This window comes from Pogona vitticeps, chromosome 13 (assembly GCF_051106095.1).
Source record: "Pogona vitticeps strain Pit_001003342236 chromosome 13, PviZW2.1, whole genome shotgun sequence".
Lineage (NCBI taxonomy): Eukaryota > Metazoa > Chordata > Lepidosauria > Squamata > Agamidae > Pogona > Pogona vitticeps.
This window is the reverse complement of record NC_135795.1, coordinates 8,289,920-8,303,974: the sequence shown is the minus strand read 5'-3', so window position 1 is coordinate 8,303,974 and position 14,055 is coordinate 8,289,920. Positions and strand designations below refer to the sequence as shown.

The 14,055-nt window shown below is 40.1% G+C and overlaps 1 protein-coding gene across 3 annotated transcripts in view; it reads left to right on the top strand.

Annotated features, from left to right (window-relative positions):
* SNX29 (sorting nexin 29) overlaps positions 1-14,055 on the top strand; it is a 203,211-nt gene that overhangs the window by 26,501 nt on the left and 162,655 nt on the right. For all 3 annotated transcript variants that reach the window (XM_072982829.2, XM_072982830.2, XM_072982831.2), the window contains exons 10-11: positions 10,491-10,572; positions 13,411-13,499. In XM_072982829.2, coding sequence (XP_072838930.2) covers positions 10,491-10,572; positions 13,411-13,499 — 171 coding nt within the window. The remainder of the gene's footprint in view (positions 1-10,490; positions 10,573-13,410; positions 13,500-14,055) is intronic.

Here is a 14,055-nt window from a genome sequence, read left to right as displayed (position 1 = left end):
GTGCTGAGCCTGTCCAGCCGCATGGTATAATCAGGAACCTCAGGCAATGAATCAAAATAGGAGGGGGTTGGAGACCATTTGGAGGTGCAACCCAACGGAATCTAATTTAAAGGCTGCAGAAATTGCGTCACATACTTAGTCAAGGTGAAGGCCACAAGGAGATCTTACTTTGCTGCCCAAATAAATGAAGTTTAAAACCGTCAGGCCAAATTATTCTGGAGAGTGCACAAGGCCTCCCAGTAATATCTCCTGTGACCAGTTTGGTAGCATTTAAAAAACTCAAAAGTGGAGACCATCCGTTGAGACTTCCAACTACCACTTTTCATCAGTAGATCAAGCCAAGACGTTTACTGCGCTGCCTCATATGGTGATATTAACACAATTTTAGCCTGTGACATCAGATGAGGTTGACAAGGTGCTTGATCACTGTAGGGCTAATGCAACCTCCCTAGATCCTGCCAAGCCTGGAGCTTAAATACAGTTAGGCCTGTAATGACGGAGTGGGTTGTGACCATCGTTAATGGGTCTCTCCGGGAGGGCAAGGTTCCCCGTGCCCTCCAGGAGACACTCATTAGGCCCATCCACAAAAAGCCAAATCTTGCTGCGGCTGACATTAGCAAGTGCAGACCCATTGCTAACGTTCCATTCTTAAGCAAGCTGGTGGAGAGGGCAGTAGCGATTCAGCTACAGGCACTCCTGGAGGAGGCTGATGCCCTCGACCCATTCCAGTCTGGGTCCATGCTGCGTCATGACATGGAAACGGCTTTGGTCACCCTGCGAGATGACCTCTTGAGGGAGACTGACCAGGGCAAAATGTCCTTCTTGGCGATCACTTCTCACCTATGGAAGGATCTCTCACCTGATGTTCCTCTGGCCCCTTCACTGTTAGTTTTTTAATTATCTTTGACAACATGGCTTTTTAGGCACGCTTTCCCAGAATTTACGTCTGAATAACGTCTGAAAAACTCTATTTTATTTTTTTTTGTTCCGCCACCTTGCCTCTTAATCATTTACAGTATGTCTCTGTTGATTTTATTTTACTGTGTATGTTCTATTTTTGTTTTTGATTTTAGATTTGTGTTTGGGTTTGCTTAATTTTGAGTTTATACCCACTATTGATAGTTGTAATTTGATGTATGTCTTTATTTTGTGTCTTATTTTTTTTAAAATTGTAATCTGCCCAGAGCAGCCTTGTAGCCAGATGGAGGGTATAGAAGTTTAAAAAACAAACAAACAAACAAACAAACAAGAAACAGAAGCCAACCAAACAACCAAACAGATTGGATGAGGGTGAATAAACTGAAATCCAGATGAGAGAGATGCTCCTGGTTAATCGAAAGGCAGATCAAGAAATAGGGATGAAGCCTGTGCTGGACAGGGTTATACTCCCTCTGAAAATATAGGTGCTCAGTTTGGGGGTGCTCCTGAATATTATTATTTATTTATTTAAAATATTTTACCCTACCTTTCTCTTTGAAAGGGACCCAGGGCGGCTCACATAATTGAAAGATAATATTCAAAGCTAAAGACAATGAGTATACTGTACAGCAGTGGCTTATAGAATTAAAAGACAATATTTAAAGCTAAAAACGATGAGTATAAAGAGGCAGCAATAACAATTGCAAAAACCTAATCGTGAAGCAATTTCATCATCTGCCAGGGTGATCGTCAAGTGGGGCACCACTGTATATCAGGAAACTTTCTAAGTGTTATAATAGTAGAGCAGTGAAACTTGTTATCTCAGGAAGTGGTGAGCACTCCCAGCACTAGAGGTTTTCAAGAAAATTAGACAACCATCAGTCTGATATACTTTGATTTGGATTCTTGCCTTGAGGCGGGGGGTTGGACTCAAAGGACTTATAGGCCCCTTCCAACTCAATTATTCTGTAGTTATATGGTTTTGTGATGGTATGAAATGGAGTTCAGTGAGATCCATAGAAGTGGCTAGCATAGAAATATGACATATTTATTCTGTATAACATCATACCTGACATCAAGATTGGTAGGAGTATTATAAAACCCGCTAGCCAGAATTCTATGGGAATACTTGTGCATGGGAAATTGGGTAAGTCTTGGAATGGCAAATTGTGTATCATTAACCTGGTGCCAAATTGCATTCCTGGACATGCAGCCAATCACGCAACAAAGCATGTGTCCAGGAATGCAACTGGTACCTTGTTATAGAGCAGGAACTTCTGCATAAACTTGCAAACTTTCTTTTATGCCAGCATAATTCACTACAGTATTAGGATTCTGGCCATAGTGTAGGAAAAAAATGCTGATTACAAATACATTGTATTGTTTTTATGCATCTTCCCTTGATCTTACTGGTAAAGCTCTTCAAGTAATGCTGGATGTATCTACATGTCACTGCTGTTTTTTCTCCTTTCTCTGACAATGGGATGTATTTTGTATTCTCATTTTGGTAGTGCAAGATCTGTTCAGCGAAATAAACCTGTCTCTTGAGCTGAGTAACTGCTTGATGCCTAACTGTACAATGCAGTAGAAATAGTGTGTGTGTGTTTATTTTAAAAAACCAAAACTGCTTGCATACATCTGAAGCCTTTTTCTAAATCCCTTTGTAACAACTTTTATTTGGCAGAAGCTTTTATGGATTGTAGGTACAAGTGGAGTAAATACAAGTAGTGCCTCGCATAGCGAGGTTAATCCGTTCCGGATTAACCTTCGCTATAGCGAAACATCGCTGAACGGGACAGGGAAAGCCATTGGAACGCATTAAACATCGTTTAATGCGTTCCAAAAGGCTCCTTTACTCACCGTTCAGCGAAGTTTCCTATGGCCGGCAGCCATTTTCGCGCCCTCGTTAAGCGAGGGGAGGGCGCGAAAATGCTGCGCGCGGCCATTTTGGGACTTCCGGCGGCCATTTTGTCCGCCGAACAGCTGATCGCCGGGGCTTCGTTTTGCCCTATCTAAAAGTCGTTGAGCGATCGCATTAGCGATCCCAAAAAAGGGATCGCTATGTGATTTCGTTGTTGTACAGTGCGCTCGTTAAGCGAGGCACCACTGTACAGTTAATGAAAGCCTCTCCTGCACAAAACAAATTAGCTTTTAAGATGCCCCAAGCCCCCCCCTTTTTTTGCTCCTACAGACTAACACAGTTTCTGTCCATCCTTTGAAAATGTAAAAAGAATGTTATTTTCAATTGCCAGTTTCTACCTATGCCTTTATTTTGTATGTAGGGCCAGAAGTTTCAGGATTTCTTGTTGTAGAGTAAAACCGAGCTGGGGCAGTCTCATTCTGTGGGGTTAAGAATGTAAGATCAGCTACTCAAGTGTCAGAACAGCTTCCTTCCCCTTGGGTGCATGCAAGCTAGCCTCAAGGATCTCTTTGTAACAGTTGTCATTTCAGTGTACTTCTAACATAGACATAGAAGCCAAGAAGCCAGAGAAACAGTGATAAATGGCAACGTTCCTTAAAGATCAGCAGAGGACTGATGCTTCGCTCAAATGTAGCCTCTGGAAATGCCTGGTGAAATGATCTTGTCTCTTGGGAATGCCAAAATGGAAGGGAAGAAAATGAATGTTGCATTTCAAAATGTTGTTGTGTGACACCATGCCGTCAATCACCCATTTTGCAGTTATGTTCTCACTGTCTCCCTCTTCCTCCCTCCTGCCTGCCTCTCCTTTTTCTGGTTTTCTTCTTTCATTTTTGTCAAGCTTGTATGTGTAGCAGGCAGAACTTGAAAAAGTTACAATCCCCTTGGAGGTAGGAAATCCCACTCTTCTCTGGATGTTTCTTTCCTCCTTCCCGGCACGATACATTGATTTATGAGTTTGTCAAGTCTTGGCAAACTTCGCAGTGCCCCAGATGGGTTTGACATTTTTGTGCCTGGAAGCAAGCAGAGTGTGCTAATGAATGAGAATAGTTGACAGTTCATTAGGAAGGCTTCCTTCTCTCTCTTAAATCCTGACATTATCAGGGCACTTTTATACCTTGATCCACCATATCAAGAATTATATGGATAGCATTAAAAAGATAGATAGATATATTCTGTCTAAGGTGTATACACTGATGATTCATGAAGAGTCAGATTCAGTGGTGATGCTTATGTCAAAATGTTAAATGCACAGGATAAATTTCCCCTATGAAAACGTTCAGGTTTTTCCACTATTACCAGATAGAGGCCTTCTTAATATCATTTGACTCGTGTGCAGGCTTGGCGTCTTCTTGCTTGATATGCACATGTTTGGAAGATAGGCCAGTCAAACCATTTGGACAGTTCACTTCTCCGGGTGTGGAAGTGAAGCATATTGTCAATAAGAAGGGAGGAGACGGGTCTTTTACAGTGAAGTGTTGGCTTGCCAGGTCAAACAGCAATCTCACTTACAAAGGCAGATCAAGAGGTTGTCCCAGGATGGGCAAAAGACATGTCTTCAGGTGTTGCTGAACTCAATTTCCCATCAATCCTAGCCAGAATAAGGGATGGTGAGAAATGCCAGGAGTAGCAGCCCACCCAAAAACCTGCATTTTGGCCACACTGCATGATTCACTTATTGTTGTGCTAGTTGTGGCCCCAACCGAAGGGAGGAAATATTTATATTTTAACCATATAATATGTTTTATGAACTGGCTGTACACCTTTTAAAATTGCATTTTGTGTATTTTAACCACATAATATGTTTTATGAACTGATTTTATATTTTTAAACTGTATTTTTATCTATCTATCTATCTATCTATCTATCTATCTATCTATCTATCTATCTATCTATCTATCTATCTATCTATCTATCTATCTATCTATCTATCTATCTATCTATCTATCTATCTATCTATCTATCTATCTATCTATCTATCTATCTATCTATCTATCTATCTATCTATTGTATTTATACCCCGCCTATCTAGTCATTTCGACCACTCTAGGCGGCTTGCAACATAAAGGATAACAAGTTCAAGAAAAATTTGTAACAATTAATTAATTAAATGATTCTGCAAGATGGGAAAAATACAAAATAAATCAAATAAAGAGAAAAAGAATAAAAAAGGAAAGAGGACAGGAATTAACTGGAAGGGAAGGCCTGCCTATACATCCACGTTTTTAGTTGTTTCTTAAAAGTACCCAGCGAGGGTGCAGCGCGAATCTCCGGAGGTAGGTTATTCCAGAGGCGAGGAGCCACCGCCGAGAAGGCCCGGTTTCTAGTTCTTTCCTTCCGGGCCTCCCTCGGCGTCAGGCTCCTGAGCCTCACCTCCTGGCTCGCGCGGGTAACACGGGTAGAACTAGTTGGGAGTAAGCGTTCCGCCAAGTATTTTGTATATTTTACCCATATAATATATTTTATGAATTGGTTGTACATTTTTAAACTGCATTTTGTATATTTTAACCATAAATATGTTTTATGAGCTGGTCACCCGACCGAAGAAATTTAAATCTATTCTTGAGCTAAATTTATATCCCACCTTTCCATTCCCCCCCTGCCCCGCCCTGTGAGCTCTGTGAGTTATGGAATTGTGCTTTTCTCCATTGTGTTTTGACAAAAATTGCGTAAGAGGTAAACCAAGTCATTATGTTGTGACACACCCAAATCCATAGATGCCCTAGTCCAGGTGGGCATAGCTCCGTCATCTATATGTTTTCCCAGCTGCAGTGTATTCGGTTAGCACCAGCAAATGGCCTGGAGTAATCCAGGAAGTAGTTTATTCCGAAATATTGTGTGCTGAGCTTGAGAGGAAAAGGCATACCCTGGTAACTGCTGAGAGTAACAAATAGTAGCTGTGTGTTCTGGGAGGGGCATTTTATTTGCTGATTCCTAACAGAGCACATCTGAGGAATAAATGTGTGACAGATCCCAGGGAGCAAGCGACCAAGGAATGCTAACAGGGCTTTGATGGGAGAGGCCCTTAACGAAATTTCTGGTCATATATTAGTGGACTTTGTCAGCATCCTTCAGACCAGACAATACGAAGCAAAAGGCACTTAGATGCAAACTGAAAAAAACTAAACAGGGAACAGGGATTATGGAGGGGAGTGGTGATGACCTGCAAAGTGTGCGCAGCGTTTGTCTTTGTGCCTGAGAACAACGCGACATACATGTGCAGTAAATGTGAAATGGTTGCACAGCTTAGAAGAAAAAGCGAGGCAACTGGAGCAGCGAGGGGCCATTTTTAAGGCTATAAAGAGAATATAAAGATTATATAGAGGAAACGCTTAAGAAGCATCAGCAACCAAGGGAGGTGCTGGAGGTAGAGGGACAGGAAGACAAAGCAGAGCAAAAGAAGAAGACACTTTGTACCAATGGGACTGCAAAACCACTTTTAAATTTTTAAAGAGAGATCTGGTAGACATCATGCAGAGGAGGTAAAAGGTAAAGGTTAAGGTTCCCCTTGACAATTTTTGTCCAGTCGTGTTCGACTCTAGGGGGCGGTGTTCATCCCCGTTTCCAAGCCATAGAGCCAGCGTTTGTCTGAAGACAATCTTCCGTGGTCACATGGCCAGTGCGACTTTGAAACAGAACACTGTTACCTTCCCATTGAGGTGGTTCCTATTTATCTACTCACATTTGCATGCTTTCGAACTGCTAGGTTGGCGGGAGCTGGGACAAGTGACAGGAGCTCAGTCCGTCGCGTGGATTCGATCTTACGACTGCTTGGTCTTCTGACCCTGCAGCACAGGCTTCTGCGGTTTAGCCCGCAGCGCCACCACGTCCCCTCCATGCAGAGGAGACCCCCCCCATAGGAGGACATGAGAAGGACTGAAGCGCTCAGCAAAACACAATCACTGAACCCACACCCTACAAAAAGAAGACGAGTAGTTATAGTAGGAGACTGCCTACTGTTTGGAATTGAAAAAGAAATATGTCACAAAGATCCTTAGGCTTGCCAGGCATGCTCTCTTCCCAGAGGATGAATTAGGGATGTGACAGAAAAATTACCATCACTCATAAAACATACTGATGCATATCCCTTTCTTCTCATTCATATGGGAACAAGTGAGACAACCAAGAGGAACGATGAAGAATTAACAGCAGACTTTGAAACTTTTCGAAGGAGACTCAAGGACTTTGGGGGCGAGAAAGTCTTCTTGTCCATCCTACCAGTAGTCAGAAGAAGAATAAAGAAGGAAATGAAAAATACTTCCCTGGCTATGAAGGTGGAGCTGACATGAAGGATTTGGATTTTGCGACCATGGGCTGTGCTTTCTGGAAAATGGCAAGTGATGGCTTGCATCTCATGGCTGGGAAGATTATGTTTGGGCACAGCATGAAAATCTTCATCGGGTGGGCGTGAAACTGAATTGAAGACGACAAGAAGAGAGGATGATGGGGTCTCCCAAACCCCCAATTATGAGGCGGCAGCATTACAGTGGTTAAGAGAATGGATAAGATTGGAGGATGAAAAAATGTTAATACTAGAAAGCAAAGATTTAAAACATGGACTTCATGCATACTTATGGTATGGATAAAAGAAAGTCAACAAAGCTTTTGATAATAATACGAAAAGCATTAATAAGTGTGTGGGAGAAATGTAAAGGGAAATTTTATCATGGGATTCCAATGTGGTTGAAGCTCTCTCAAAGGAAATTGACATAAGGAATGATAAATGATTAACATATAAAGATCTACTCATAGCAGAAGATGATGGACAACTAAGATTAAGAACAAGACAAGAAACAAATCAAGTAGGAATAGTATGCCAGTGGTTTCCACACGGACAGCTATCAGAAAGAATGAAAATGGATAATAAATTAATAGGATTGGTTAAAGAACCTATGGAACTAGACAAGATAATATGGGGAAAAAGAAAGTCAACAAATCGCAAAGTTATATAAACTGTTGTTGGAAAGAAATATGAAACAGGAAGTAATTAAAGAAAATATGATAAAATGGATGCAGGAATTATGTAGAACAGTTCCAACAGAGGATTGGTTTAGAGCATGGAATGGTAACATAACTATTAATAAGTACAGATTTGAAAGAAAATTATATGAAAATATTATATAGAAGGCATATGACACCAGAGAAATTGGCAAAGGTGAAGAAAAATGAGAAAGAGAAATGTTGGAGATGTAAGACAGTAAATGGAACACTGTATTGTATGTGGTGGGGTAGTAAATTTATTAGGAAATTTTGGAAAGAAATAGAAAAAATAATCACCATAGATTTAAAAATAAAAATGGAGATGAAACCTGAAACTTATTTGTTCAATATGGTAAAGCTAAACTCAAGACAAGAGACAAAAATTGTTTATACATATTAGGCGCAGCCAGAATTCAAGTGGCAAAACAATAGAAAGACAAGGAGGAACCTTCGGTGAAGGATTGTTTAATAAAATTATAGGAACTAATATTAACGGACAAACTAACAGACTCATTGCAAGGAAAGAGTAGAATGGAGCACAATGGGGGAAAGTAAAGAATTATCTTAAAGAGAAATGAAAGAAAGATTCCAAACCTATACCAAGTAACTTAGGCTTAAATTAGAAGCAGAACTGCTCTCAACGGAAGTAAAAACAAAGTAAAGCAGATTGTTAATATGGATATAAAATAAGAATTAAGAAAGGTATTATTAAGATTGCAAAGAAAATGTCTGGTGAAAAATAAGGAAGTAAAAATGTCAAAGACTTAACTGTTTTGTGAAAGAGATAATAGGAAATTAGTTTGGTTATTTGTTAATATTGTGATAATTATTTACTTATTTTTATAATTTTTAAAATGCAATAAAGATTAAAAGTTAAAAAAAATGTAGAAGTGATGGGGACAGGACTGCACCTTCAAACTGATTTAAAAAAAAGCAAGATAAAATGAATGCACAAATTAATTTTTTTAAAGTCAAAGATCTCTCATTACTTTGAATGAACTCAGATCTCCAGGTTGATATGAAATGCATCCAGGAGTACTTGGCTGAAGAGCTGTTAGAACCACTGTTTATTATTTGGAGGACAGCTAATGGTGGGCCAGATAGGCGGGGTATAAATAAATAAATAAATAAATAAATAAATAAATAAATAAATAAATAAATAAATAAATAAATAAATAAACAAACAAACAAACAAACAAACAAATAAAAATGATGATGATGATGATGATGATGATGATGATGATGATGATGATGATGATGATGATGATGATGATGATGATGATGATGATGATGATGATGATGAAAAAAGAGGCAAAAAGAAGAATCCTGGGAACGACAGACCAGTCAGCCTGACATCAATCCCGGAGGAAATTCTAGAGCACATTATAAAATCATCATTCTCCAAGCACCTTGAAAGTAATGCAGTAACAACTAGAAGCCAAAATCTAATTTTTAAAATCAAGTAACCTCTCTGATAGATGGTGGGAATGCTGTAGATGTAATACATCTTGACTTCAGCAAAGCTCTTGACAAAGTGCCCCATGAGTACTCAATGGCCTTATCTACTCCTTCTAACTCCATTGGTCTATGGTTCTGTGTTATTATCTATTGTATTGCAAGGCACTCTGTGGTTGGTCCTGAATGGCCAATTAAGACTTTTTTTTTTGCAGGCAGTGCATATTTTGTATGCAGTCTCAGTTAACTTTCACTTTCAGAATTCAACAGCATTGGAAAATCCTGCTGGGATGATAGTTCCAAGGGAGAGTGTAACACTGCTTTAAATTAAATATTGTAATTAAGGAAGCATGTCAGTCTGGTTTAAGTACAGTGGTGCCCCGCATCCGGCCGCCATTTTCACGCCCTCGATAAGCGAGGGCAGGGCGCGAAAATGCTGCGCGTGGCCATTTCGGGCGTCCAGTGGCCATTTTGGAACCGCCGAACAGCTGATTGAAAAAAATCGCTAAGCGAAAATCGGTAAGCAAAACGCTTACTGATCGTCGCTAAGCGATTTTCACCCATTGGAACCATCGGTATGCCTTCGTATTAGCAATCTAAAAAACTGGATCATTATGCGAATTCGTCGTTATACAGTGTGCTCGTTATTGCGAGGCACCACTGTATGCTGATTTCTGGACATATTTAAGACTGGCAGCCTCTTTGACAAGATACAAATAGGTAAGTGGTGATATACAACTGCATTTTGAAGTGCAGGTGTTTATCCTGACAGTCCTCGTTATTTCACTCGCCTCCAGGAAGTTCCAAAAATGCAAGCAATTGCCCTGATCCATGTCAACCAGTTGCTTGCATTTTTTGAACCCGCTTGGAGGGGGTAGTTTTAACAATAAGGACTGTCTGGACGAACACCTGTGCTTCAAAATTCGGTGCCACATCACTGTTTACTGTATCTTGCCAAGAGACTGTCAATCTTAAGTATTCAGTAATCAGCATATTTAAATCTCTAGATTGACTTGCTCCCTTGATTACAATATTTAATTTAATGTGTTACACTTCACCTTGAAATTTTCTTCCCAGCAGGATTTTCCAGCGCTGTTGAGTTTTGAAAGTGGAAGTTAACAAGGCTGCATACAGAATATGCTCTGCCTATAAAAAAGGTGATAAGATGGAGAAAAATGTTATGTTGCATTTCTTCTAAGAAATTTATGTCCTATTTTAGGTAACCTGGAGAATGGTGATGAGCATGAATGTGCTGATTATCCTGCAAAATTGGTTCAGAGGAGTGCCGAACTGCATTACGGGTATTTACCCAGTTAACTAATTTTTTGAAGATACTGACATAGCTTTTATTTTCTTCCTGCTGAGAACTTAGTACATGGTTAAGAACAAGCCATGGTTTGACAGTTTTATGTTTGAGCATTACCCCCACATCACATGTTCCTGTTTCCTTATTCTTCCTTTTTGTGCATATTTCATTGTGGACTCTTCTATCTCAGTGGGGAAACATATGATTTGTATGCAGCAGAATTTTTTTGCATGCTAGAATTGGGAATTGTGTTCAAGCTGTGATTTCCATATGTGGTTTTTCAGGCAGTTTGAATAATCAATGCAGAAAGAAATTGGAAGAAGCAGGGGAAATATGTGAGCCAGGGACTTGAAAAGAAATGTTATGGTATGCTGTAGATTTTGGAATTTAAAAAATAACATTAGGGCGTGACCACCTGATTTGGTTCGCAGCCTGTATTAGGTTTCAAATCACAATCTGTTGTGCTCAGCAGTGCTCACACAATAGTTGCGGGTTAAGTTGGGAGTTCTCTGTTCATACTGGATGTGATGTGAGTCACATTCCAACCCGGATACCTCCATTCTTCCTTCCTTCCTCTGGTTCTGCCTCTTCTGGTCCTTCTATGGTTCGCTGTGAAGCTACTTCCTCATTTAAAGCTTCAGACTACAACATTTCTCAAAAAGCTTTATATAGAAATATAACATGGAAAGGCACTGAACAGTCTAAGAGCACATACCATCAAAAGTTTGAACAGTAATTTTGCAAAATACGTGATCATTCACATGTCAGAGTGATTCCATAATAGGGATCACCACCTTTCCCTACCTATCCGTTAATCTTTTTACTTTCAAGTAACACATTTTCTCCTCTCTGGTCACATATGGTTTATACTATTGGCATGATAAAGTCCACATTCAATTAAGTAATTAGCAGCACTAAGCTTTTGCTTCACAACCAAAGGGCCTTCCCATATGCTGTTAAGCCTACTGTGTTTGACAGAATTCAGGAGTAGCACCCAATCCTCCACAATCTTTAGCTTACGTTACTTTATTATTACAATCTGAAGACAGATTATAATAATACAAACTACAAGACAAGATTGTATTTGTCTTCAGTGTGGAAGGGATGGTCACTCTCAAATTGGCCTTCTCAGCCACACTAGACACTGTTCCAAGTCCTCCATACAGAGCACATTACCATAGTCTCTTGGGACTGAAGGATGCCTAATCTAACTTTATTATTATTATAACAATAACTCAGCATTATTAAATATACCAGACTAAAATACAATAACAGATTGCATTAAAATCATGGTACTTGGCTTTTGCACGTCCCCTGAGCATGAACATCACACCCCAAATGCCTGTGTCACCAAACCACCACCTGCAGACATGCCCCCTGGTCTTTACAAGGGTGTATCACAACTAACCACACAGGAAAAAGCCAGTTTGACTTGTTTCTGATTGAAAAATGGCAGAGAGAGAGAGAGAAAAGCCACTTTGGGAGCAAAAAAGGGCTGGATGAATTCAATTCCGCCTTTGCGTCATGCAGCTATGAAAAAATACTTCAAATTCTCCCATTTTATAAGCAGAACAAACCCTGCTGTATTTGATCATGTAGTCACACTTTTAGTTAGCACCAGGCACAGTTCCCGGAAGTCCAATATAGCAGTGGTCCCCAACCTTGGGCCTCCAGATGTTCTTGGACTTCAACTCCCAGAAATCCTGGCCAGCAGAGGTGGTGGCGAAGGCTTCTGGGAGTTGTAGTCCAAGAACATCTGGAGGCCCAAGGTTGGGGACCACTGCAATATAGCACAGAGCTGTAGTTACTTCTTAGTGGAAGTTTAGCTTAGCAGTTGGGGCTCTTCCAGTGGGCTTGGACTACAACTCTTAGTTGCTATACTTGGGGGGAATTTATCGGCTCTTTAATGCAAAATATATTGACGGAACCGTACAAATGCAGGATCAAATGATACCTTTAACCAATCATTAAGAATGTCACACACACACACACACACACACACACACACACACACACACACACACACACACACACACCAAAATAGCAAGCTTTTGATGATAAATCATTGTTATCATTAAAAACTCACTATTTGTTTTTTTTTTGTTTTGTTTTTGTTTCATATCCTTAACGTCAATTAAAAGTATCACCTGCTCCTGCAGTTATATTGTTTCTATGGCTGTGCGGTCTTTTCTCGATTTTTCTTGAGGGAACCTAGTTGTCTGCTGCTGGTTGGCTTTACGCCCTGATTCTCTTCAGGACCTTTGGCTTCCTGTCAGGTTCACCGGTTCATTCTATTTAAGTACTATAAGTGGGCTATTTCATAAAACGTCTTACAGCAAATTCTACAGGATTTTTCTGTCTATGCTGTAACCGCTTAGGTTCATAAGCTCCTAGACAGGTAGTCAGTATTTTTGATGGTTAAATGCTGGAGAAGCCGGATCTGCTTAAATCTGAGCACCTTGCTTGACGCTGGCCTTTGGATTGGAAGAATTCAGGGCTATATAATGGATAAAGAATACTAATAATAACAGCACATTTAAAAAATGTGAGCAAAGTGTAACCAGTGGCCCGGGTGTAGTCCTGATACCCCGAAGAACTGCCCCAAATACCACCTGGTGCCTTCGATGGTGGGTGCTGTTGGTACAGTATTTAAATGTAATTGGGCTGGGAAGCCCAATTACATTTTTGTGGGAAGCCACACAAAAAATCCAAGGAGGGCTGAAGTGGGAAAAAATGCCTCATCATGCTGACCTTTGGATGCCAGAATACATTGTTGGGTCTCTTCTTCAGTTCATTGCCTGTCTTATTCACTTCGTTTTTGTTCGTTTTTCAGAAGCAGGGTAGAAGTTAGCCCTTCTGCTCCAAATAACACCTTAACTGGTTTGCTGCCGTCCGCCAACATGCCCGATTCAATGACCGTTGGTAAGTGTCTGTTGAATTAGATGTGGAAGGTTTGGGTTTTTTTTAAAGTTTGAGCCACGCAAATTCTCTGTGAGAAATCTTTGATTTTGACTCCAGACAGTATGGCCAACGGTTAGAAATCCTGGGGGCTGCAGTTTTAAAACATCTCGTGGGTGTCAAGGAAGACTGCAGTAGAAACTATCTGTTCATAATCTTCAAGACCCCCCAGGAGCACAGTTTTGACTTCACTGGAACATCCAAATCTGAAATGTTGTTTTTATTATCATGGACATGTGCTATCAACATGTCTTTTTTTTTTTTAATAATAGTAAAATATGGTGGTTGGAAATAAGCAGGTATTATGGGTAAAATCAAGGTTGCTTTGTGTTTTCACACATTCTTGCATCATTTACTCTGCCCTGGTCTGCTGTTGGAGTTGTATTTTCCATGTTGCATCTAACTATAAATTGCCATAAATATTTCAGTATTTTAAGTGTTAAATGACCAATCTTCCAGTATCTTGCTATTCAATATCCATAAGTGCTGAAGTATGGCTTGGTAGAAAGCTTTAAAATCT